The 23,145-nt window shown below is 45.5% G+C and overlaps 1 protein-coding gene across 3 annotated transcripts; it reads right to left on the bottom strand.

Annotated features, from left to right (window-relative positions):
- Window positions 1-634: 634 nt before the first annotated feature.
- Window positions 635-21,500, bottom strand: TECPR1 (tectonin beta-propeller repeat containing 1). Of its 3 annotated transcripts, none has more exons than XM_052680150.1 (25): window positions 21,403-21,500; window positions 20,347-20,579; window positions 18,660-18,842; window positions 18,032-18,154; window positions 17,235-17,360; window positions 15,645-15,819; window positions 15,452-15,552; window positions 13,931-14,047; window positions 13,435-13,580; window positions 12,114-12,622; window positions 11,250-11,395; window positions 10,190-10,345; window positions 9,508-9,657; window positions 9,097-9,254; window positions 7,947-8,074; window positions 7,570-7,672; window positions 7,271-7,367; window positions 6,795-6,874; window positions 6,465-6,521; window positions 4,867-5,041; window positions 3,497-3,632; window positions 3,113-3,205; window positions 2,419-2,525; window positions 1,901-2,020; window positions 635-1,602 (listed from the first exon to the last, which is right to left on the bottom strand). In XM_052680150.1, the coding sequence occupies exons 2-25, from the start codon at window positions 20,575-20,577 to the stop codon at window positions 1,408-1,410; spliced, it is 3,612 nt and encodes a 1,203-aa protein (XP_052536110.1). In that variant the 5' UTR covers window positions 20,578-20,579; window positions 21,403-21,500; the 3' UTR covers window positions 635-1,407. The 3 variants fall into 3 exon arrangements, with proteins under 3 accessions (XP_052536110.1, XP_052536111.1, XP_052536112.1); XM_052680151.1 differs by having other exon boundaries at window positions 13,931-14,032; XM_052680152.1 differs by lacking the exons at window positions 635-1,602; window positions 1,901-2,020; window positions 4,867-5,041.
- Window positions 21,501-23,145: the final 1,645 nt, after the last annotated feature.

The following is a 23,145-nucleotide window of genomic DNA, read 5'->3' as shown; positions in this document are numbered from 1 at the left end:
AGTTATGCAAAAATCCGTGTATGGTAATTTATGCAAACGTCGCTTATGGTGCTTCTATAATGCAAGTATGGAACAGATCATCACAGTCAGAAAGATCAGCAGGCTTTGAGACTCAGCATCTTCACTCTTCATTCACATTTGGACTTGGAAACAGTGCTTTCCTTGGCGTTAGAATGTCAAATATATTCTTTAAACACTTGCAAACTTCAGTTTTGGTTCTACAAATACAGTACTGAGACCACATCACGCTGCTTGTCGTACAAAAATAACTTCATACACAGTCACACACACAGGGAAAAGGATTGTAAACTGCTGCCAGGGGCAATGTGCTTTCTTAGCACTTCCATGGGTTAGACTGCAAATAGTTTTATGTCACAGTTTAACTAAGATAAGCAAAAGACTGGAAAATAAGCTTTTTTGGGAATGAAAAGTGGTCACTTGTAAGAAAGGGATAAATCAATCACTTAGTAAAGAGCACAGCCTCCTGAATCTGCAGTAGTGTATGGTGGCAATGTCCCTTGGGACTAGTGAACTTATTTTGCATTCCTACCATTTAAGACCTGCTCTTCTCCTTGCGGTATGAGAGCAAACCTTGCAGCTCTTTGGAGCACAGCCTCACCTCTCTGCTTTCGGGTCCCTTCCAGCATCATTAGGTGGGCATCTGTCCCCCAGTTATCAGGGTTCCAGTTAAGGTGGAGAGGAAATGTATTGCTGTTGGGACAATTTAGCATGAGACCGTGCCTGTCTTAGCAAGACTGAATAGGACATGCTGTCTACACAGTCATGCAAAGACCAGTGATTCCACTTCTTGATTAAGATATTACTTACTGTGTGCCAAGATAGCAGAAGTTGTCCCTTACTGATAACTGCATCGTGAGCTGAGCTGTATGAAGTTCAGTTTTCCTGATGGGAACAGGAGTAACATGACTGGAGCTCTACAGGCTGATACAAGCAGGACTGAGGTGAGCAAAGTTGTGACTGCCTAAATGTTTATAGTCATGTCGTTATGTTCACAGTGCAAGTCACTGGAACTGCCTCAGATTCACTTATATTGATGTCTCTGTCAAGTATGCCTCTCAAATATACTGTGAAATCTAAAAAAAACGAGAAATGTTATGGTTGTATGCAAAGAATTTCACATCTGTATGGATGTGAAGCAGCTGTGGAAAAGGGTCAGAGATACATGGTTGGCTGCAGTGCTTTCCTGTCCTGACAAAACTATTACTTCTATGAAGTCACATTTTACACACGACCTAGTAGAAGAAATCAGTATTTAAATCACCCCATTGCAAATTCCAGTTTGGTAAAATACATCAGTAGCACAAGAACGTCGTGTTTTCTCTCAGGCAATGAGCATTTAGTTTCCTTTTAAATTCTACTGACTACCGCTTGTTTGCAGAACGCAGTTTAACAATTAACTGCATTTCTGTCCACCTCTTGTCTTTCACTGACCAGCAGAGGCGTTCTGGAACGTTCTGTTTTCCCTCTCCTTCCGTTGCCTTCTGACCCCATGGGCTCTGTGGGGCTCTCGCAGGCGTTGGGCGCGCTGCTCCTGGGCGCCTCGCTGGCGTTTCCTCTGACTGTGATGTGTTCCCATCCACCCTGTGAAGGATCGATAAATACAGAGAAACATCAGCCTGCAAGTACAGTATTTGCTGTACGTGCACCGCTGGTTTTATAACATTTATTCATGACTTCTTAACTTTCAAGCTACCTATTTAAAATCCAAATAAATGACTTCCAGCTACAACTGCACGATCCATCACATTTAATTTAGAAAAGGAAATGAAACAGGAGAACACAAGTTCATTTCCTGCGGGTGTGCAAGCCCTAGCTAGCTCACCAGCTTGCTGCCTGTCTCCGAGCAGCCCCCTCCGTGCAGCACGGTGCCCACACGTACCCCAATGCCGTAGTCCCACGCCAGGCCCTTGGGTTCCATCGGCTGAACCCCAGTGCGGTGGCAGACGGTCCCACAGCTCAGACCGTGACTTCCTTGCACTTTGTCAGCTATCACCCAGACCTTAAGAAAGCAAAAAGAGGCAGTAACAGCATTTGTTCTTCATGCTGCAGTTCCCAGACGTGGCAAATCTAAGCCTGCTTGACTGTGTTCGCAGGCAGCCCAGACTGCTCTAATTCAGACACCCAACCGGGTAGCTGGGTTGTAGTGGAAACAGCGCCAGAGTACAGCTTGGCAGGAAAGAGGTTATGCATAGAAATGTTAGAGAAATAGAACATCAGGGCTTTTGAAGGAATGGCTGTATCACTACTTCACTGTCGTGTTCTGTCACGCTGTCAGGGTTCTGTCACTCAGATAATCTCAGTGTGCAATAAAACCATGCCAAAGAACATTTGATTACAAAAATACGTTGAGCATAATTTTTAATAACCTGATGGTGTGCCAGGAAGCTTCATACACACCTGGTCCAGGGGCCCCACAGACATTTTACGGATGTTATTTGAGACATGATCCCAAGCAGATCCTTGCGGGTAGCTCGGCGTGATGCCCTGCCGGTACCACAGGTTGCCTGGGGAACAAAAGGTCCTGGTTGCAGCTTGGGGTTTTGCTCCACATAGAGCAGGCACACATGATGTTTCTGACTGATGTTTTACAGCAAGGTCCCTACTTTGGAATGTGTGTTTCTGTGGTTACTCTATAGCTTTTCTGGAAAACTGCCGCTGTTCTGGTTTGAAAAAAATCTTTAGGAAAAATATTTATATGAAGAACTATGGTTTAGAGATGTAGAACATGAGAGTAAGGTCTCTGAAGGAGACTGGAGCGAAGGGCTTGTTTCTTCATGGTGCAGCTGCTTGTTTCTGGCTTTAGCAGCAGGAAGGAATTCTTAGTTCTGTTTTAGGGCTTCAGGCACAAAAGCCTTGCGTGCAGCTCTCCTGAGAGTCACCTCTGTGACTTTTTTCCAAAAAACAGCATGGATGGAGGAACAGATGAGGGTTGTTGCTTAAGGTGCTACCAGCTATTGCAAAACACGCCTCTTTTAGTAAGAAATTCTGTTCCTCTTGGAATAACAACCTGTCCAAGCAGATGATTTGGCCTGGACTGATGTATACTGATCTATTTTTTCCAACATTGATAAATAATTTTGAAAACCCTTACCATTTTTATCCAACACAAACACTGACGTTCGTCCTACCGAGACTTGTTTTAACTTTTGTTTTTGAGGTGAAGGAATGTGGTACCAGCAGTCACCTAGAAGTCAGAAATAGGAGAGTAAAATAATGAGGAAACAAGATCACGTAGAAGAGTTCTTGGAAATGCCTGCAGTGGAAATGCACAGCTGTGCACGGGAGCCATGGAAGGTGTTGCACTCAGTGCATTTGCACAACTTCTTTTTGGAGACGAACTGCATTTCCAAATCACCCAAGTGAAAAGCCAACTGACTTCTGTAATTAACAGGATGCTATGGTTATTCATGGCAATGTAGTAGAGCTTGCATCACGTATAAAGTGAAGATTGTAACAAAAAAGTACAAAAGCTCACCTGCAGGTTTCTTTGGAGACACTGAGCCCCGATAGAAGGCAGAACCATCTCTAGCAACAGCCCACACCTGGAAAAATGCTCCAACCGAGATGGAAATGAAGGGCTGATCTGTTCCCACGTGGAGCCAGGACGTTCCCTGACAAATCAGAGGTGAACTGGTTAAAAACTTCTTGATAAATTATTTTAATGATTACCAAATGGGAGTCCCTAAGCAGTGAAAAATATTCTAAGTAATAATAATTAAAAACCAAAACCAAAAAGACTGAACAGAAACAAGGTTCCTGATCTTCTTTGAAGATGATTGCATCTTTGAAATGAATAGTTTGATAGAACTTTACCAGGGTCTTTCCAGTTACAATCTCTGGAATTCAGGGCCTGCATGTTTCTGAGTGGCTGGGATAGAGACTGACTTCTTGTCTCAAATTACTCTTTTTTGGTTATACAAACCAATAATCCCCCAAATCAACAGGTTAAAATCTGTTTTCAGATGCCATGTACAAATTCCCCATCTTGCTGTTGTGCTGTCATACAGATGTGTGCAGTTGTAACAGGCTCAGCAGGAAGGAAAAAGAATAATCCCTATACATGCTTGTCTTCTTGCACATTTTTTCCAAATACTGAAGTATATTACATGTATGATGCATGCATATACAATAATGTATATTACATTTTTTTCCAATTACAAATATAGCTCAAAGCTAGTGCACATAAGCCCTAATTTGTTGCTTCAGCACGTTTATGAGGAAAGGTGTGCTCCTGCTGGGGTGCTGCTACTGTTGGCTCCTTCCTGTGTGCTTTATTGGATGTGAGGTCGTTACTTCCATCTCGGTACACAGGAAAGTCACACCTGTAGGAATCCCAGCACCCCCTTTTAACTGAGCAGAGTTACAAAAAGCCAGTGGGCAAACCCCATTGATATCAGTGGCATCTAGATTACAATCACAGTTAAGAGAAATTCTGTCCCAGGGCAGTTTACTTGAATGGGATGTAAATATTATCAACAATGGGGGAAAAAAGGAACAAAGCTATCAGTGCAGAAAGTGGAAGTAAAGCACTTACTGAAGAGAAATACATGGGGGAGAGGAGGGGAGGGGAGGGGATGGGAGGGGAGGGGAGTTCGTGTGGAAGGGACCTTCAAAGATCACCCAGGACAGGAGAGCTTACTGGAAGCAGCGTGACACAAACTGAGGTAAGAAACATGGGCAGAAAATGGTCACAGTTACAGGAGAAGGACTTTGAAATCTGGGACATGAAGGGAAAAAAAAATAACGAGGTGCTTTGAGAGAGGGCACTGCATGACTGCGTGTATGTACGTGGGTAATTACATTAAATACATCAACAAGGCAATAAAAATAAACAGGGAGCCTTACAGCTGGGTTTTGCTGTGTCACTCCAAGCCTGCAGAGCACGTCTCCTTTGTCACTGATTGCCCACAGTGCTACTGATTCTTCATCATCTGCATCTGAACTGGGAATTATGGAGATGTCCCACAGGGTAACAGGAGGCACTTCCAGCCATGGCCCGTTGGTGACTATCTTACATTTTCTGAAGTAAAAAAACCCCAGACCCATCAGAAGTACGTACTTTCTATAACTGAATCTGTTCCCTGGTCCGTTGTTGACTTCACTGTGAACAGTCCTCAGGTCCTTTCGTTAAATAGGTACAATAAGAATTTTTGGTTGTTTCTTTTGTTTTAATTTAAAATGGCTTTACTACATCTGTTCTGATTTTACTGCATAGAACCAAGGCTGTCAGAGGAGTTGGCAGCTTTTGCTGTCCTGCATCCCAGCTGTAACTCAGTGCACAGCAGCTGAATGGTGAAATCAGCTGAGAATCCCACTGCACAAGGAGCTCCACACACAGTTCATTCCTGTGTCTTGGCTAGGGGAATTGCTTTACAACTTGATTTTTTGATGGCAACTGTTAGAAAGCAGATGTAGCATTCTAAGGTAAGCAGAGAAAAGGTTTCTAAGTTACAGATGGGTCATCCTGGGACTGGTGCATTTTTCTGAGGCAGCTGCAGCACAGTGGTGCTGCCTGCTAGGGAAACTATGTTAAATTCTGTGGTCACAACAGATATTTCTGTGTGGAACAAATACCCAAAAAAACTCAGGGCATTCCTCTGTCTCCAGTTCTGAAGAACAGCATCTGGCCATGAGCTGTTCCCTATCTGTTTCCAGCTTTACATTGAATGTTAAAGCAGGAAGAACTGTTTAGGCTTAAGAATATTTCTCAAGTTGCTTCATTTATTTCAAGTCCATATTTTGATGAAACGGATTTTGGTTGGTTGCATAGCCTGGAACAACAGTGGCTTGATGCTTCAGGGCCTCTGAAGATATCATACAAAGGCTGAAACACTCTGCAGCCTCAGCAGCAAACTGAACAATGCGTAATTGTCAGATCACAGTCATTTGTTAGCACAGTTATTAGGTATTCTAGTAAAGAAAGCATAGGGAAGCTGGAAAAACAGTAAATGCACAGACCTTCCTTCTCAGTAGAATATAATAATTGCAGTCTGCTGTTTTCCTGGTTCTATCTGGATGTGGTGCACTGTGATTTAAATGGGGCTGGGATTATCTGCGGCCTAGTGCACAGCATGTGGGAGTCATATGTTAAAACGGTTACTATAGATGACACATATTCCTGTTGTTTTAGGTGAATTAGAATGCCTAGACCTCATTATTCCTTAATAATTTACCATACTGAGAGCAGATACAGAGAATCACTAGCTGACTTTTTTTCTACAGATCCCACAAAACCGAATAGCTTATCCGCTTAAAATAAAAGCCATAATGCTATCTTCTCTCATAATGCTGAGCTTCTCTACTGGAGGTGGGTTATTCACCGTGGGTTTCCTTACTATTACTCTTGCTCACTGTGTGATGACTCCTCCCCTCGTAGTTAAAGGAGACTATGGGAGCAGTTAGCGTTCAATTCCAAACCTGGTGCTCCTGTCTCAGTTCCTCACCTTGCCCAGCGCCTCCGTCGGACAAAGTCTTTCATTGTCTTGTGGCCATGGTAGGACCTACCAAAACAGATTGGAATATACGTTCATGAGCATGTCAGGGCATCTCCAACCTCGGTGGCAGCCTGAGAGCATTGTCTGTGCTTCTGTCCACCAGACAGACCTGCTGCCCTACCTCCCCTGCAAATTTTGGTGTTACTGTCCCCATAGGACAGGAGCAATCAAGGCTTGCTTGTCCCTGATAAAGCGTGGTTAATGTGCAAAACAACAAATGAGAAAAAGAACTTAAAAGATGCCTGTGAGGATTTAAAGCAGGAAAAGTTATCTCCTTACGCTGGAAAGTCTGCTGCATACTGCCAGCCTTCCCGGTCAGTTCCTCCCGAAGTACTGAAATCCACGTACCAGTCGGACACCTATTGCCACGAGACAGTGACAAGCACAGTAAGCTCCGAGTGGCTCATAACAACAACCTCGTTCAATACTTCCCCTTCCACCTTTTGGCATGCTTGCTAGAAATCTTCTACTACTTGCAATATACATTCACACAGAATTTCCCAGGTCTCTTTAATTCACCTGAAGAATGAAACAACCTGAACAGACATCTGTTTCCCACAAGACAAACAAAACAGCTAGACCCCCCAGCTCTTAATGTTCTTGTGACTATGGAGCACTGCTACTGTTGTACAAATGAGGAAACCAAGGGTAAGCATTGTGACAAGCCCGCAAGAAAAACCCAGGTCACCAGATCCCAAGTTTCATATCCTACTTGCTAAGCCTCTTTGTGAAAAGACTTTCAAAGCAAGATTTACCCAAGACCACTGCGGTGAAGGAGGCTTGGTGCTGGCTTTGGTGCACTCCTGCAGCCCAGACGCATCGCTCCACATGTACCTGTCTGTGGGCAGGCCTCTGCAGTGACATCGTGCACAGAGAATGCAAGGTATTTACAACAGAATTCCAAAGGGGAGAGGAAAAAACTGCCCTTAATAATGAAGAAATGAAAGAAATGAAAGGTTTTGTGCACTAACAAAGCTAGAACAAACCCTGGGACATTTCATTTGACATGAGTAAAAAAATACACTAAATAATTGCTGCAAATCAAGAAAACAACCTGCTGCTATATCCAGTGACTGGGTTCCACCGCTGGTTCTCATAGATGTAAACACATTTCACGTCCGACTGCGTATAAATGTTATCAGCACTACTGGCCAGTCCTATGGGAAATAAATCATTTGGATTACAGGAAAGGTAAACCTCACAGACTCTGCATTTTCAGTTCCATGAGCCACAGTAATATTTTTGATGATTCTGTTTCTTACTCTCAAGCTGACAATATCAAATTGCAGTGCTAAATCCTTCCTAATGGGTGCCCAGTTGCCTGTACAGCCCTACATATTAGAAAAGCTAGAGGAAGGACAGCATGAACAGCTGACTCAGTTGGGAAGATAAGAAAGAAATCTGCACCTCGCAGGAGAACAGTCACCGTACCTTGAATGAAGCCCCCTCCGTATCCACCAGTGTAGACCCACACTGTGTGATCGTATCCTATGCCCCACACCACGCCTCGGTTATTGCACTCTACCAGTCGAAGATGACCTCCAACTTGACGCCAAAACCTGCCAGAAAAGTGACAGCGTTTCACATTCACCCCATACCACCTCCATCAGGAACGTATTCTTACCCCTCTCAACTCTGTCATGTCCTGAGGAAATGGCAGCTTTATTTCCTTGTTTGTTTAACCTCTGCTTATTCAGTGAGTGAAGGCAGTTGCCAGTTGAAAGCATTCCCTCTGAACAACTACTGCAAAGTTGCTGGAGGGAACCTGTCAGTCTCCTCTGGGGATGGTCAGGCTCTGAATTATATTGCTTCCCTTTTATTTTGTAGCTTATGTTTTGTTTTCTTTTGTGAGCTTGTTAGAACAGTCTGATTACTATCTGTACTTCTTAGCAGCCATCCACTGCCTCTGCTGTAACTTCATCCTCATTCTTAATTCTAAGAATTGCCTTTATCTATCAATAATACAAATATTTCATATATCTGCTATGGAGATCAGAAAAAAAATAGGGCAGATTTAATTCTCCCTATACTTTTAATCTTGGCAGACGAATCCTTTTGTGGGCTTTATACAGCCAGTCAGCCGTGGTAATTCTGGGGAGAAGAATGGGGAAAGTAAAGAAACCACAGAGGAGTATTTTAGTTATGGGAATGGAGGGAGATGGCCCAAACTGCAGATCTCCCCAAGTAAGGTGTAAGAGGACATCTGCTTTGTGATTTGTCAGATGCTGAAGGAACTCTACCCTGAAGGAAAGTGGTTAAAGTATTTCTGAAGTGTTGTTACTGAAAGGCACTTTGTGAAATGACTCAAATGTAGGGCTATTTAAGCTGAAGGTTTGGCCTTTAAGCCATCAGTTCTGAGGCTGATTACTTTGTGCCTGGAGAGCTCGCAGAACTGTATTGTCATAGTCGTAATAGAACTAAACAGGAGATGCTCCTGGGCTACAGTGACTGGGGAGAACTGAGAACTTCAGATTTCCTGACTCAGACACCGATACAGATGGCAGCCCATCAAAGCCACTGACTGCACATGGAAGACAGATTTTGCAGGATGGCAGCCCATGCTAAAAGCACAGCTTCTTACATTTGATCGCACGGCATCGGCTGTGGTCCAGCCTCCAGCTCAGGACTTGGCTCGCTAACGAAGATGTCTCCTTTACAGCTAACTGACCAAATGGCTTGGTGAGAAGGAGGGCCTTGAATCCGTCTGCTTTCACAACAAGACATGGTCAGCAGAGACAGCTAAAAAACAAAAGGCAGAGAACCAGAAGGATTCTTCTTCAGTGAGAACGGCAGATAACCGCAGATTCACAGCAGAAGAGACAGGAAGCCTCAGCTGCCTGTGAAGAAATTTGAATAGGACTTTTAAAATACTTGATTTGTGAGATACATAAGGGGCCCAGGTAGTGTAAATGCAGTGCTCACATTTCAGAGACTAGCTTTTATGTCTTATCTCAAAGACGGTCAGCTTGAAATGAAAAATTCACAGATTTACCCAGTCATGCATTTCTTGCTCTGTTGTGGCTGCCAGGCAGATTGGCCATCGCTGCTTTGTCCTTTCAGGTGTGTACAGGGCAAAGGAGTGCTTGCCTTCCTTCAGAACTTCAGCTATAATAGTGACTTCATTCAGGAACACATGAATATACTAAGAAAAGAGAAAATGAATGTGACCAGGGTGAACAAACTCAAGATATTCCTTCTCAGTGCCGGCAGTCTTGCACTTCAAGACAATGAGCAAGGCCTCCTGACAAGTACAGCAAAGAGTCAGTTCTTGGTTCAGAAGGAATCCTGCTGCTAACATGGAACTCAATTTCCAGGCCTATGCCTCCTCGGATTTCTGTTGCATGTATGCATCATCCCTACTTGTCATGACTCTGGCCAGCTAAGCTTGTTTCTTTCCTCACAGCTGGGAACATTTTGAGCTTCCAGAGGAAATCCCAATTAGTGCAAAGCTGATGGATTAAGCACTGTGGATGCTTGCTGACTGGGAGTTTCTGTCAGAGAATTAACATAGCTCTAGCTTAGAACAGCTTCAGGCTCACTATTACCCTGGGATACCTTTGAATTGATTCCCAAAACAACAACATGTCATAATTTATAATTAAAAACACTTCTTTTCCTTCACAGGATCTTTCTTTGCCATGTGTGATTCTTTTGAGGTCTCAAGCTGAACGCACCTTTTTCTCCTCATGAAACATGTAGTAGATGAACAGGATGCTGTCACGCATTCCATCGCTCCCAGTGAACTGCTCGAGTGCCACTCGCACATCCATCCATTTATGAGGCTTCCAGTTTCTCCACCACTGCAACATCCCAGTTTTAACCCAAACTGACTGTAATGCAAACACAAATTTTCCAAAGTAAGGAAACTGCAAGGCTACTCCTTTTCCCAAATACTGTTTCTTGTGAGCACAGGAAATCTCTGCTGCAGGTCTTTATCACATCTGTTAATTCTGACACAGGGTATATTAGTGTCAGGGACAATCAAAATGAAAACAGACAAAACTGTATAGAAAGGCACTGAAATGATGTGTAAATTAGTGTTACTGATACTACTGTGTCCCTTATTATAACACAGTTTCTGCTCCCACTTACAGGGGTTTTGACATAATCTTTTTAAATTGAATTAAAACTCTGGACTCCAACTGTTTTTAAACAATGAATTGCAGACTTAGCAACTGGCATTCAGTAATTAGCTGTGAAGAGGCTCAAACCATGAATGAATCTGAAAAGAGCTGAGGAGTCTTAAAAAGGGGGACTTCAAAGAGAAGGGCTGCCATTTCAGTGCTGCTATTGATACTACCCTCACTGCTTTATTGATGCAAGCTAACTAATCACCTAATGGTCACACAGAGGAACAGTGAGTCACTATTTCAATTAGAGATCCTTGTATTGTGGTGGAATAATTCTTACAGTGTTCCATGGCTGCAAATGTTTTTCTGACTTTGATGCTTCAGGATTTTAAGCCATGGCTGACCAGTGCTGTATTTATGCCTATGCAGAACGATGAGCTGATGTTTTTAGGTGAAAACTGCTAGCCGGTGTTTGCTAAGCTGCTGATTTCCCACAGGGAGCCTTGACAGTGGTACTGCAGGAGAGCTGTCACAGACTAAAATAAAGAGGGGAATAGAAAGCTGACAGTAAATTCAGATCAGTACATCAGAAGTGGATTGTTGATACCCAATACTGCTACATCCAAGTGCCCAGGAGACAGACGTAGGCGTCCTCATGGCTTACCTGCTCAACAGCCTGTTCGTAGTGCCTGAAATTCTCCAGTTCTCTCTTTGTCCTTTCACTGAGCTGCTGAAAGATTTGCTTTCGCCATGCTGCTGTCTGTGCTGGAGTGATGGACAGAGAAAGAGACTGCACAGAGGACGACAGACCTGGAACAGAACCCAAACCAGTACATTTCAGTGACCTTGGAATACAGTCCTGTGAAAAAGGAATCCTTGACTCTCCTTTGAACACCAGACTGAGCCACTCCAGCCTAAAAGATTTTGCTACTTGTCACTCACTGGAGATAATCAGCAAGTACCATGCATTAATTGTTATGCCATTAGAAAACGCAGGGATGCCACAGTACATGGCTTATTTTGAAGATGTGGTTATATTCCATTATGGAATAATGGAACTCCATGGACTCCATCTGGGAGTCGGCGTTCCAGCCTCATTCAGTTATCAGTGGGGCTCAGTTTACTGGGCCTCTCAGTGACTCCTGTCTTACCCTTGTCTCACTGCGGATGGTAGAGGGGAGTCAGAGGTTGTGGCATTTGCCTCTCTCATGAGAGCCTTTCTCACTGCTTTAGTTATTATTCAGCACTGTTTTGGGTTCTGCCCGATGCTGCATTTCCAGCACACTGATTATTTTTTTTTACCAAATTCTTACAGAAGCTGAGAGAAAATGCCACCTTTAAGTTTCTGTATCTCAATCCCAACATGCAGCTCTATCTTCAGACACGGAGTGTAACAAAACACTGCATTAAGAGCTAATGTGTTACCAGAAGTTTTGCACCAAAACAACAAGCAACAAAAATCATTTTTATAATGAGCGTGATTAACCATAACTGGAAATGATGGTCTGCTGCAGTGACTGAACTGTACCTGATGGAACAGCGAACCATTTCAGTGGGCTGTGCAGATCTACAAGACAGCCTCCCCCGGACACCCAGGCCCACAGTGGGTGCTCATCAGCTCCGTACTGTTCTTCAGCTCCCACAGAGAACATGCCCAGGGAAGACAGGCTGGATGTTTCTGCAAAGGTGCCGATGGAGAGGACTGCATGCCTGTGGGCTTCCTTTAAGTCAATGTTTGTCCACTGCAGCTCTGCAGGAGGATTTGGATTTGTGGATTTACGGCTTTCAAGGTGAGCTTTCTCGTTATTTGCTGAAGCAGCAGGGGCTTCTTGATCAGAGTCCAGAGGATCCACAGTCACACTGGCAGGTGCTCCTGCTGCCTGGCTGCCTGTGCTGCTGGCTGCTGCTCCCGTTGGGGGTGTGCTGCTGAAGTTTGTGGGTATGCTTGAGAGCTCTGTGTCCGAGGAAGTGTCTGCATCACCCTGAATGATGGCGTTTGTGTGGTTCTGAATATCATCGGTAAAGAAACAGCCAGCACTGAAGGACAAATAGATAATTAATTAACTACAATTCAAATACTGTAAAGTAAGACAAGCCCAAGACCACAGAAATCAACACAGCCTTCCAGCTTTAGGAGAGATACAGTAGATTCTTTTAAAGGTAGGAATCTATCATTAAGAGAAGAGTAACACAAATCTGGCAGATCAGTACAGTAAAACTGAAAGACGAGAGGAGATTCCACTCATTTTTTGGGGGGGGAAAAAAGGGTGTTCGCTGCCTACAACTCTCAGGAAAACACTGAAGCAACATCACATTTTCTGGATATGAAATAGTAGGATTTTTTAAAGCCCATTATTTTGTGGTTTTTGTCTCAGCTAGAGGGGGCTTCTACTCAGAGCAATGTCTCGGGTAGCTTCTGCAGCATGCCAGCAGCAGTGTGCAGCGTTGGCATCTTGCACAGCCAACAGCCAGCACCCAGCAGGGAGGTACTGCCTTCATCTCCTGAGAAAGAAACATGGTGACACTTAGGAGAAGGGTAATGCTAAGTGGAGTTTGCACTCCTTCATTGTATTTCACAGGTAATGTCTTGTGGCTCACATAGGGATACTAAAGGCTGGTAAAACATGTTCTGTACTGCCAGCGTGCAGTGAGCTCCAAAGTGGGAGCATCAGCTTCTGCTCTTACAGCAGCAATTGCTGCCTACTGTTAATTTTAATGGCAAAAAAGTAAATGCTCTCTGGTGTACATAATGGTTAGATGCCTTCTCTGCTTCTCTCTGCCTGTACCAAAGCATCTCCTAGCATTGAAGCTCCTCGTGTACAGACTCAAGCAGGTATTTTACGAAGCACCTGAGCAGACTTGTTGAGCTCCCCGTCTGAGATCTGTCACTCTCTCGACCACAAACAATTGCCTTCCACATCTTCCCACTGAGCTCACTTGGTGTGACACCTTGGCGAAAATAGATTGTTCTGTCATCACAGCCAATTCCCCAGACCTAGGGAAGGAAAGGGCTCGGTGAAGGAAACAGCATGTAATGTAGCTGGGTATGTTTACAGAAAAGGTGCAGCACTGGAAAATTCACTGTGAATATCTGCCAAACTCAGCATGTTCCCTTTCTGTTCTTGTTTACTGCCGATGCTGTAGTTGCAATATCAAAATCCTGTACCATCACAAGAAGACATGAATGTGTCACACAGGCGATGTGCTGACTGCTATCTTCTGAAGAACGAAGCCATGCATTGCTTCCTAGCAGTTCAGTCACATGGACCCTCTTGGGCATTGCTGATGGCCCCCGGCTGTGCAGTGAACACACGTAGCCTCACAACTTGTACACAGCTATCTTACCTGGTTATTTAAGCCTACGTTTACCATCATCATTTCTCCAACCATTTCAATCCAGCTTGTTCCACATGGATTATGTGAGTTCACACCTCTCCTAAACCACACCTGCAACAACAACAACTGAAGTTTAAGGTTTGCCCCTTCTGTACTGTACTGGCATGCTGACAGGTGAAATTTACTTTCTTCAGTGCACCAGTTTTAATCAGGTGAAGATAAAATAATTCTTAGGACAGTTACAGTTTCTCAGCCCCTGGAAAAATATTTGCTCTTACATGTAAATTGTAGGCTATTTGTTGGTGACTATATCAACTTCCAAATAGCATTCCTGTGAAGCTGGGACGACAGAAGGAGCTGTCAGAGGGATCTTTTCAGAGATACTGCTCTATAAATTGCCTACTCTTAGATTAGTTTTTACCAATCAGAAAGTGTGTGTGGGCTGGGTACCTGGAAGAATTTCCAGCTGGAAGTTTATATTTAGGATCTGGACTTATAATGGCAAGCAGCTATGTTAGAACTTGTTGGTTGAAACGTGTGGCAGACACAGCATTTGAGTGTTTTGGGCAGATCTGAAGAAAAACGTGTAGCAGAAATGCTGAGTCGTGGCCTGAAGCAGTGATGGAGCACCTGGTGGGAAGGAGGGCAGCCCAGGGAGCTCAGGTGCATGCAATGCAATGCAATGCAATGCACTGAGTGATGGAAGGGTGGAACCAGGATCCACCCCTTCCCAGCCCTCATTTAAGGGCTGGCAGTGGAGGTAAAGGGATCTCATTTGGAGATCCTCCCTGCATACCTGAGGCCTTCTGAAGGTAAGCAGCTTTTCCCCCCTGCCCCATTTCTGTGTCCGTGTTTGTTGCGTTGGTCATATCCTCACTTGCTGCAGCCTAGGATTTTCTTACTGTTGTTGTTGTGCTTTTCATTGCATTATAGCCTTACAACATATTAGCTTTTCTATTTTTATGTAGTGGCTTTATTGGCATGTGAAGCAGACTGGGTGCAATGGCACAGTTGACAAACAGTGCCTCATTAATCCAGAGTAATTCAATTATTTTAAACCACTAGACATTCGTTTATCCCAAAATGCATGTCTAAAGCAAGAGCTACTCTATTGTGGTGTGACTGTCTTGACTTATAGCAGTTCCTGTGCTTCAGTCCCAAAACATCATGAGAAGCCCATGAAGGATACAGCCAACAAAAGAATCTCATTCACATTGCCCATCTTCTATAAAACTGGAAGTTACAGTGTCAAAGTAAGGGGTCCGAAAGTATTACAGTGTCTTAGTGTTTGACATCAAATGTACTTTCTTCCCTGGGAAGATTCAATATCAAGAGATCTGTCAAGTTGCACTCAACTATGTATATCACAAAGCAGAGAGCATTCCTATAGCAAGAGGGAATGGAATTCCCCAAACTCTAGGTACAGGGAGACCAAATCACCAGTGTTTCCTACGAAAGTTAGTTGCCCGTTTCAGAAAAGCAGATACAAAAAGGAAGTAAAAAAACAGGCCCAGGGCAGTAAGCTCTTACTTTCCGATCCTTTGTGACACACCACACCACATCAACACCCACAGAGACGTGCATGATCCCATTTTCAGAGCTTGGGGACTCCACAGTGCTCCAGGAAATTCCTGCAAGAAATAAAACACAGAAGCCATTGTATGTGATTTTTCTTGTTAAACGCTACAAAAACCAAAGGAGTTTTCCAGTGAATGTGAAATACCTTGAGGGTTATTCCTGTCAATTCCTTCTCTCACAATAGCTTGCCCTTCCCACAGAGTTGCCCAAAGGAGGTCATAGGGCCCACAGCTGATCTGTGCAACTTCACCAGGAGTGCTGATTAAGGACCACGTGGAACCTTCTGGATTGTGATGGCAAACATTTTCTCTGTACCACACCTAGGCAAGTTTTAAAAGAAAGAAAAATGTGACTACAACAATGAAACTGTTGAGACAAGCATGATGACATCTTGATGGACTGGAAAGAACACTTCTTTAACAAGCACCTTTTTTGTTCTTTTTGTTCCATGTTTGCTCTCTGGCCCTTAAAAATATTTTTATGCTATTTAAGATTATTTATTAAGGGAGGAGGTGTTTTTACAGGTTAGCTTTTATCATAGAAATTAATCTGGATTGGACACGTGACTTGTTGCAGTAAGTTCTGTGTATATTTCAAGATTTAAAACAAAACCAACACTTCAATCTGTCACAGCGTGTTTTAAAGAAAAAAAAACAAACAACCAAGGAGGAACAAATATCCAGCACAGATGTGTTCCTGTTAGAATGAGAGCCCAAACTCACTTTCACTGAGCACAGTTTGCTGCAATATGGGTAAAAATTCCATTCTCTGTGCAGCTCTCAAGAGACATCCAGTCCATCCGCTGGCCTGCTTGCACTGCCTGCGTGCTTATCTTGAGCCCCAGTGGGTGTAAGAGCATCAAACAAAGAAAGCAGCGTGTAGCAGGCATATGGATGCTCAAAACACAACTGCTCAGTGCCATAGCAGCATCTTTAGAAATACACTTTGCCTCCAGAAGCTTTCACTTTGGGAAATGAAAGTGTCCTGTATGTCAGTCAAGTAAGCCTTAAGAGTGGGATGCTTGTCGCTCATTACTGGGGAGTCTGAGGCATAGGAAGTTGGTTTTTGTTTTTTGTTTTTTTTAAACAATTTAATCAAGATTTTCTACTTTGCCAGGCAGAATGAAGCGTGATTTAAAGTCTCAGACTACCTGTTAGAATGTTGTTCTTCATGAGACCACAAGGTAGAAATTGTTTAGAGACAAAGAAGGCTACTCAGCTCTAACAATAATGGAAAGAAAGAAGCCATCTTTACATCACTGAGCAAAAGATGATAGACTTTAGGATGGCCTAAAAACAAAAAAGATGGATAGTTTTCAATAGAAAATGATAACATTCCAGAGCTGGATTCCACATTGCTAAGTTAGGAAACTCTAACAGCGCCTCAAATCTCTCCAATTCTAGAGAACTTTAAGGAGCAGGCCTTTCTCTTTGTTAACTGGTGCCACAGTGAGCAGTTTTCAGGACTAGTCAGCCCAAGTTTGTAAGACTCGGCTGTTTATAGAGGTTTAATGCTTCCAAAGCCCAGCAACCATAGGAGATACTAAGCCTCCCCATTTAGAGTACAGGTTGTCAAACAATGTAGTCTTACAGCAGTTCTTAGATCCTCTGCCAGATGCACAAACAGCGTAGTTTCTTACCAGTGTAAGATGATAACAAACCTGCCTTGCTTTAAAAGTATTTAATTCCTTTTCAGTAGTAATTCAAATTAGGAAACGTATGTAATATGCACGCACCCTTCCTTGTAAAGAAACTGCCCATACTGATAAGCGGCCGGGAGGCTCTTCGGTGATTTCCCATCCTCCAGTTGAGATGTCATTGAACGGGTCTGGCAACCGGTCTGGGTCATCGTGTGACACAATCTGAAGCAAGGGTAGGATGGTTGGGAACAGAAGGAAAGTGCTGCAGTGAATTGGTGAGCTGGCTGATGGCTTAGTTTGATCAGTGTGGATGGCTTTAAGTGTTGTTTACTAAAATGGTGAGGCATGGAGCTTCTGCCTGTCATTGTAGGCTACTAGGTACAGAGAGGGGAAACAGCTGGAGCAACATGGAGTCATTGTTTCAGCCCCCAGCTAAGGAAATTTCTGCTGCAGAACACTCCATAGAAATGTTCTTTGAATTGGAGAGCTGGAATATCATGAACTACAATTTCTGCACATTCTCAGAACGGAACAGAAATTATTAAAGAACAGTTATTCATACAGATAAAGGACAGAGCTGGTAAATGATGCTAAACAGGCACTGTCTTGAAAGAGAATGCTTTGTGAAATAACCAGGTAACTTAAACAGTTGGTTTGAAATTTGTAAAGGAGCTGAGCATCTCTATGGCATTAGCATGAAATGTGGCACCTTACTGCCACGGGTTCCTATGGAAAATCCCAATTTCCATTTATGCTCGCACAAATTACAAGGCTGGAAATCAAGGAATCCAGGTCCAAATTGGAGGGCAACGATAATTAACTATAAGCACAGGGATATTAATTTGTGATTTTAGAAAAATCATTTCAGTTAATATGAAAAAGATCTCCAGAACCTTCGCCCAAACATCCCGTGACTTGTATCTCCTGTATCTGATCCACCTCCTGCGTCGCACACAAGAATTCCATTTCTTATCCTTTGTGTAGGTACTGGGGAAGTCTATGGCGTAAGTCCAGCCCTGCAAACAGAAGTTTTCTTTCATGAAAATCTGCAGCAAGGAAAAGCCTGAAATCTTTACTTGGAGGAATTCTGCACACAATCATTCTTACAAACCCAGCACAAGTTTCTGTGCATGTCCCAACAGCCTGATTAAACAGACCAGCTAATTCTATGAAGCATTTATGAATCATGTCCTAATTCCTCTGCATGATACGTACAGAACAAACAAGACACAGTAAAGCATTTGCTTTCTTCATAATGATTATGAAAAGCAGCGATACCAAGCTGGCAGCAGTTCATGGCCCAATCCAAGGAAAAAAACAACTTCTATAAATTTAAGAAGCCTTCAAATAAGATTTCTTCCTCATGCTGTGCTGTAGTCGAGCTATCTCCCAGAAAGAAGCAGCTATGGGAAGTTAAGTGCTTTCTATTTTCACAGACCTTTCTCCCACTTCTACAAATGCCTCCTAGCTTACAGACTAAGGATTCCCAGAACAGATCTCTTTTCAGTATTGTTCACCTACCCCTTTCTCTGTTGGTTCCCCTCCAATATTTTCATCCACATACCAGTCAGACTCCCACTCCCAGTGTGGTGAAGGCAGTGTGAAGCTATCAAGCTGCTGATGCTTCAGCCCGCTCACATCGCTCCACTGCCAGCGGTCACTGGGCAGTAATTTCTCACAAAAGCCCCCGACTGGATTCCAGCGCTGCCAGGAAATAAAGGAAATGTTTTACTTGAGGTCCCATCGCCACGGAGGAATCTGCAAACCCCAACGGAATCATGAGCAAGGGGTTTATTTTCAGACTAGATCAGAATGAGATTGGTTCTTGGGGTGGATGAGCAGGAGTTGATGCTGCAGGGCTGCAGTTCGTGTTCTTTGGAAGCAGCTTTTTTAAAGTATCACAGAAGGGTTGCTGGGCTGCAGGGCTGGTCCCAGCCGAGTAGCTTTCAGCTGTGTAAATAGGAATGCCCAGCGATGCAGCTTACTGCTAGCAGTGCACTGGTGATGTGTGACACTGCAGTGTTAGGATAACTGCTGTGTAGATGGCACTGGGATTTCTGGTGTAACTCATGGGAGAAAGATGATTAGCATCTTGCCTACACCAGGAAAACAGCATTGTTTCTATGCCAGAAACCACGTCAAGACAACTACATCAGGAAATGCTCTTGTACCTTATGTTACAAAGAGGATTTTTTTTTTTTTTTCCTAAATCTGGCTTTAATCAGTTGCAGAACAGATAACTTGCTTGGCTTCTCACCAGCACAGCTGTGATTCTTTTTTTTTTCCCCCATAGCGTTGCCCATTATAGAAACACTGGTGAGGTTTGTCAGGTAATGCTGCCCTGCATGCCAGGGTGCTGCTGGAGTTTAATTCTGTTGTTGTTGGCTCTTCCAGAAAACTTTTTTGTATTTTCCAATATCCTGTTTTCCATTTTTCTTAGGCTACAACAAACAAAAGTTTACAGTAACAAACCAAATAGCTTTTAAAGTTTTGCACTTCTTAAACAACGTGTTTCCATGGAGAAGGAACATTCTGGTGTGGAAAGTTGTGTCAGTGTTAAATTATGTATTAAATTAGTTTGTTATATTTTCACCTACGTAGGTAAGTTTACGTCTGTTCTCAGCTTACATTTCTCCCTTTACCCCTTAGAAAGCTGTGAAATGTATTGAAGAGAATCCTCCTGTTTTGTCTCTCAAATAATTTCTGGTTAAGTTAAAAAGAAAACAGAGAAGTTTTCTTTAAAATAATAATTTAAAGACATTCTTTCCAAGTATCTTCCATTGAAAGGATCATCTTAATAACATTTTTAATACAAAAAAGCTGGAAATGGACTTTAATGAAGAGTCAGTGCCCATATCAGATAATCCACTGATACATTACAAAAATAGTATTTTCTTAAGAATAATGTGCTTTTGTTGGCTGGAAGTTACACTGGATGTTTCTGTCGGAATGCGTGCTTGCCACCCACTGCGCTCATCAGCTCCCATCTGAAGTGCTGTGCAGAGTGCTGCAGCACTGCTGCCGTTGCTTTAGGAAAGACTTTCCTTTGGGAATGAAAACACTGAAAGAGTAACGTACCTGGCACGTTTGTGCTCCTCAGAAGCACAACTTACAGGATGAGAAAAACGTGCAGAGACAGCTGGTCTAAGGATGTACTGTTGTTTCATTCTGAAGAGTAGATGGCAGAAGTACCCATAACACCGCATACCTGATTTTCATAGGTTTCTTCCTGGTATCTGATGGGAACGTCGCCCGAGAATACGTAGGTGTACACCTGATGGTCGCAGGCTATTCCCCAGCAGCACTGCTTGACAGCAGAGACCCGCTTGAATTCCAGCTGTGCGTCCTTACAGAGCTCCCAGTATTGGCCAACTGTAGGCAGAGTGTAAACCCTCCCGAAAATGTCAACAGCCCACAGAAGGGAACTGGGCATGGCCATGTCTGAAAGGCAAAAAGGGGTGATCAATGGAAATGTCGGCTTTGAAAAACGGGTCCCGTTCTGCTCAGAGCCAGCCCCAGTGAAATGACGTGGAAAAAAAGTGAAGAGCAGTATTTTAAAAAAAGCCCCTGTGAAGCTGATGGCCAGGGCTCTTTCAGTCAGAGATGTGCATTTAAACAACCTGTATGCTTCCGAAAATTCACACAGCTGAATTAAGATATTCAAGGCAGCTGAAATAAACGGCTTTCTGGGTATCGTCCTTTGAAATTTTGAGGCGGAGTGTTTGGAGGAGAACTGTGGGAAATCCCAGAGGAACGGAAGGTATGCGGGCCGTGCTGCAGGCGAAGCCGGGTGCCTGCGGTGCTGCTGCCGTTCCCGGGGCGGCCCCCGGCCCCCGCCGCCTCCCACGCAGCTCAGCCGCGCTGCCGTCAGTACGGCTACGGCCGCCGCGATGAATGCGGCGGAACCGAGACGGAGAATTCCACGCGCAGCTCCGCGCCTGCGGTTCGGCCCGGCAGCTGCCGCCGAGCGCCCGCAGCCCGAGAGCCCCGCCGCGGGACTTCGACCGCGAGACGGCCGCAGACGACGTTAATTCATCGGGAAGGAGCGCGCGTCGCCGTTCTAACGGCGGCACCGCGGCCGTGGTCTCGCCGCCGCGCATCCGCGCGGATCTCGGAACGCGTCGCACGAGCAGCGCCGAGAGACCCGGGGCGGCCGAGGCGGAGCCGTCGCCGAGGCCGGGCAGCCGCCCCGCGCCCACGGCTGTCAGCGCCGCCCCGTCCGCCGCTCCCTTCCCGCGGGGCTCCGCGCCCTCCCGCCGCTCACCCGCCCTGTGCCGGCCTTGCCGCTCCTCTCCTGCGGAACGGAGCCCGCTTCGCCCCGGCGCGGCCCGGCGCGGCGGCCCCGCAGCGCGGCGGCGCGGGGCGGTGACGGCCGCGCTCCCAATGGCCGTCCCGCCGCCGGTGGGCGGGCAGCGTCACGGCAGCGCCCTGTGCGGGGCTGCGGCTGCGGGAGGCTTCCGTTCCACGGGGAAAGCGGCTGGGACAGGAGAGGGCGGCGCCGTGCGCTGGGTGCCGGTTGCCGGCCGGGTTGGAACGAACGGCGTTTACGTGGGGTTGCGCTTAGCCTAAATGTAAACACCTTGTCTGGAGCATCAGACCGAGGGGATCCTTCCTGGCACGGCTCGGGCTGTGGGGAGGGGAGGGAAGGACACCCAACGTGCCGCTTGGCCGCCTGCGGCCCGCTGCCAAACACGGAGCTGCGGTGCAGGGGTTTGCAGGGAGAGCTCCACTTTTGACACCACGTTCCAAGCCATTCTGAAGGGAGTCAGAAATCTCAGGAGACAGACGAGAACTTCCATGTCTGTCAGTTCGCACTGCCACGCGAGGAGACCTGCAAAGAAAAACTATTTCTGATTATTGTGCATCCCAAAGACAGTGCAGGAGGATGGGGAGCTGTCCTTTGTTGCAGGCCTCCCTCACAGGGAGCGGTTAGGCTGATGGGGATCAGACCGAGGGCTTCTGGTGGCTGTGGAGGACACAGCAAGCTCTGTGCCCTGCTCTGTGCCCCATGCCCCACTCCACGGGCTCGGTGTCCATGGGCAGAGCTGCCTGCCATGTCGCTAGGCGCTTTCCAGCACTGCTCCCAGCACCATTCTGATTTGAGCATTTTAGTGAAATTTATTTATAAAACACCATTTGATGATCAGAATTTCATTCTGCAGGGGTTTGGGCAGCCATGTTTCTGATACAGTTAGTGGTTATTAGTCCAGACGTCTTTTTAAGTGGATGAAACCAAGACCTATTTTCTGGGCATCAGAAGAAGTTAAGGAGTATTTTCTGTGAATTTCGCACGGCTTGGATCTGAACTACAGCCCTGTGACCCTGCCCGACTGCCCGCGTGGCAGGAATGGCTGTGCAAGGAGCCCGGCTCCCATGACATGCTGCTTACAGGCAGGGCAGCTTCCTCGTGTTGGAACTTCCACGTGAGGTCGGGTTCCACGTGAGATCGGGTGCCGTGGCCGCAGCTCCCGGCTCCTGCTGACGGCTCCGCTGCACCTCCGTGCCTGGGGGCTTCGCGTACAGCGGTGCCTGAGGCCGAGCTTCGTTCAGTGGCTGTTGTTACATTAGTGACGTCTGTTCTGTAAGGAGGTAACGAGGGATATTTTGTAAAATCCAGCAGGATTTGGGCCAGGCGTTGGTTTCAGTGCCCGGCAGAGGGCTGAGCGCTGAGGTTGCTGCGTGAACGAGGGACAACGTTACTCCGCCGCGCTGATGTCCGAGCCGGGCTGTGAGCACCCGTAGGGGGGAGGTGGCGCTCAGAGCCCCTCCCCGCGTCCGCGGCACTTCCCAAACCTCACTTCTCGAAAGAGGATTTCTCCCCGTCGCATGACGTTCGTTTAGGGAAAGCGTCTTTTCCTAGATGAGGAAGCGCCGCACCGCACCGCATCGCATTGCAATTGTGCTTTTTACTTTTCCTGCAAGAGCCCCTGCGACGCGCGGTAGGCGGGAGGTGCCGGCAGAGCGCGGCCGATGCCCGGTACCCGCTGCTCGGTACCCGGTGCCCGGT

The sequence above is a fragment of the Tympanuchus pallidicinctus genome, unplaced genomic scaffold (genome assembly GCF_026119805.1).
Source record: "Tympanuchus pallidicinctus isolate F22 unplaced genomic scaffold, pur_lepc_1.0 scaffold18, whole genome shotgun sequence".
NCBI lineage: Eukaryota > Metazoa > Chordata > Aves > Galliformes > Phasianidae > Tympanuchus > Tympanuchus pallidicinctus.
Note: the sequence above shows the minus strand (reverse complement) of the source record. Positions and strands in the feature narration are given on the sequence as shown.

Excerpts from the sequence above, each read along its gene's own strand:
- TECPR1 (XM_052680150.1), bottom strand. The coding sequence starts at position 20,577 with ATGGCCATGCCCAGTTCCCTTCTGTGGGCTGTTGACATTTTCGGGAGG. Across the intron at positions 15,553-15,644 it reads TGACAGGAATAACCCTCAAG|GAATTTCCTGGAGCACTGTG; the intron begins GTATTTCACATT and ends TATTTCTTGCAG. Across the intron at positions 12,623-13,434 it reads AGCTCAACAAGTCTGCTCAG|TGCTGGCTGTTTCTTTACCG; the intron begins GTGCTTCGTAAA and ends TTTGTCCTTCAG.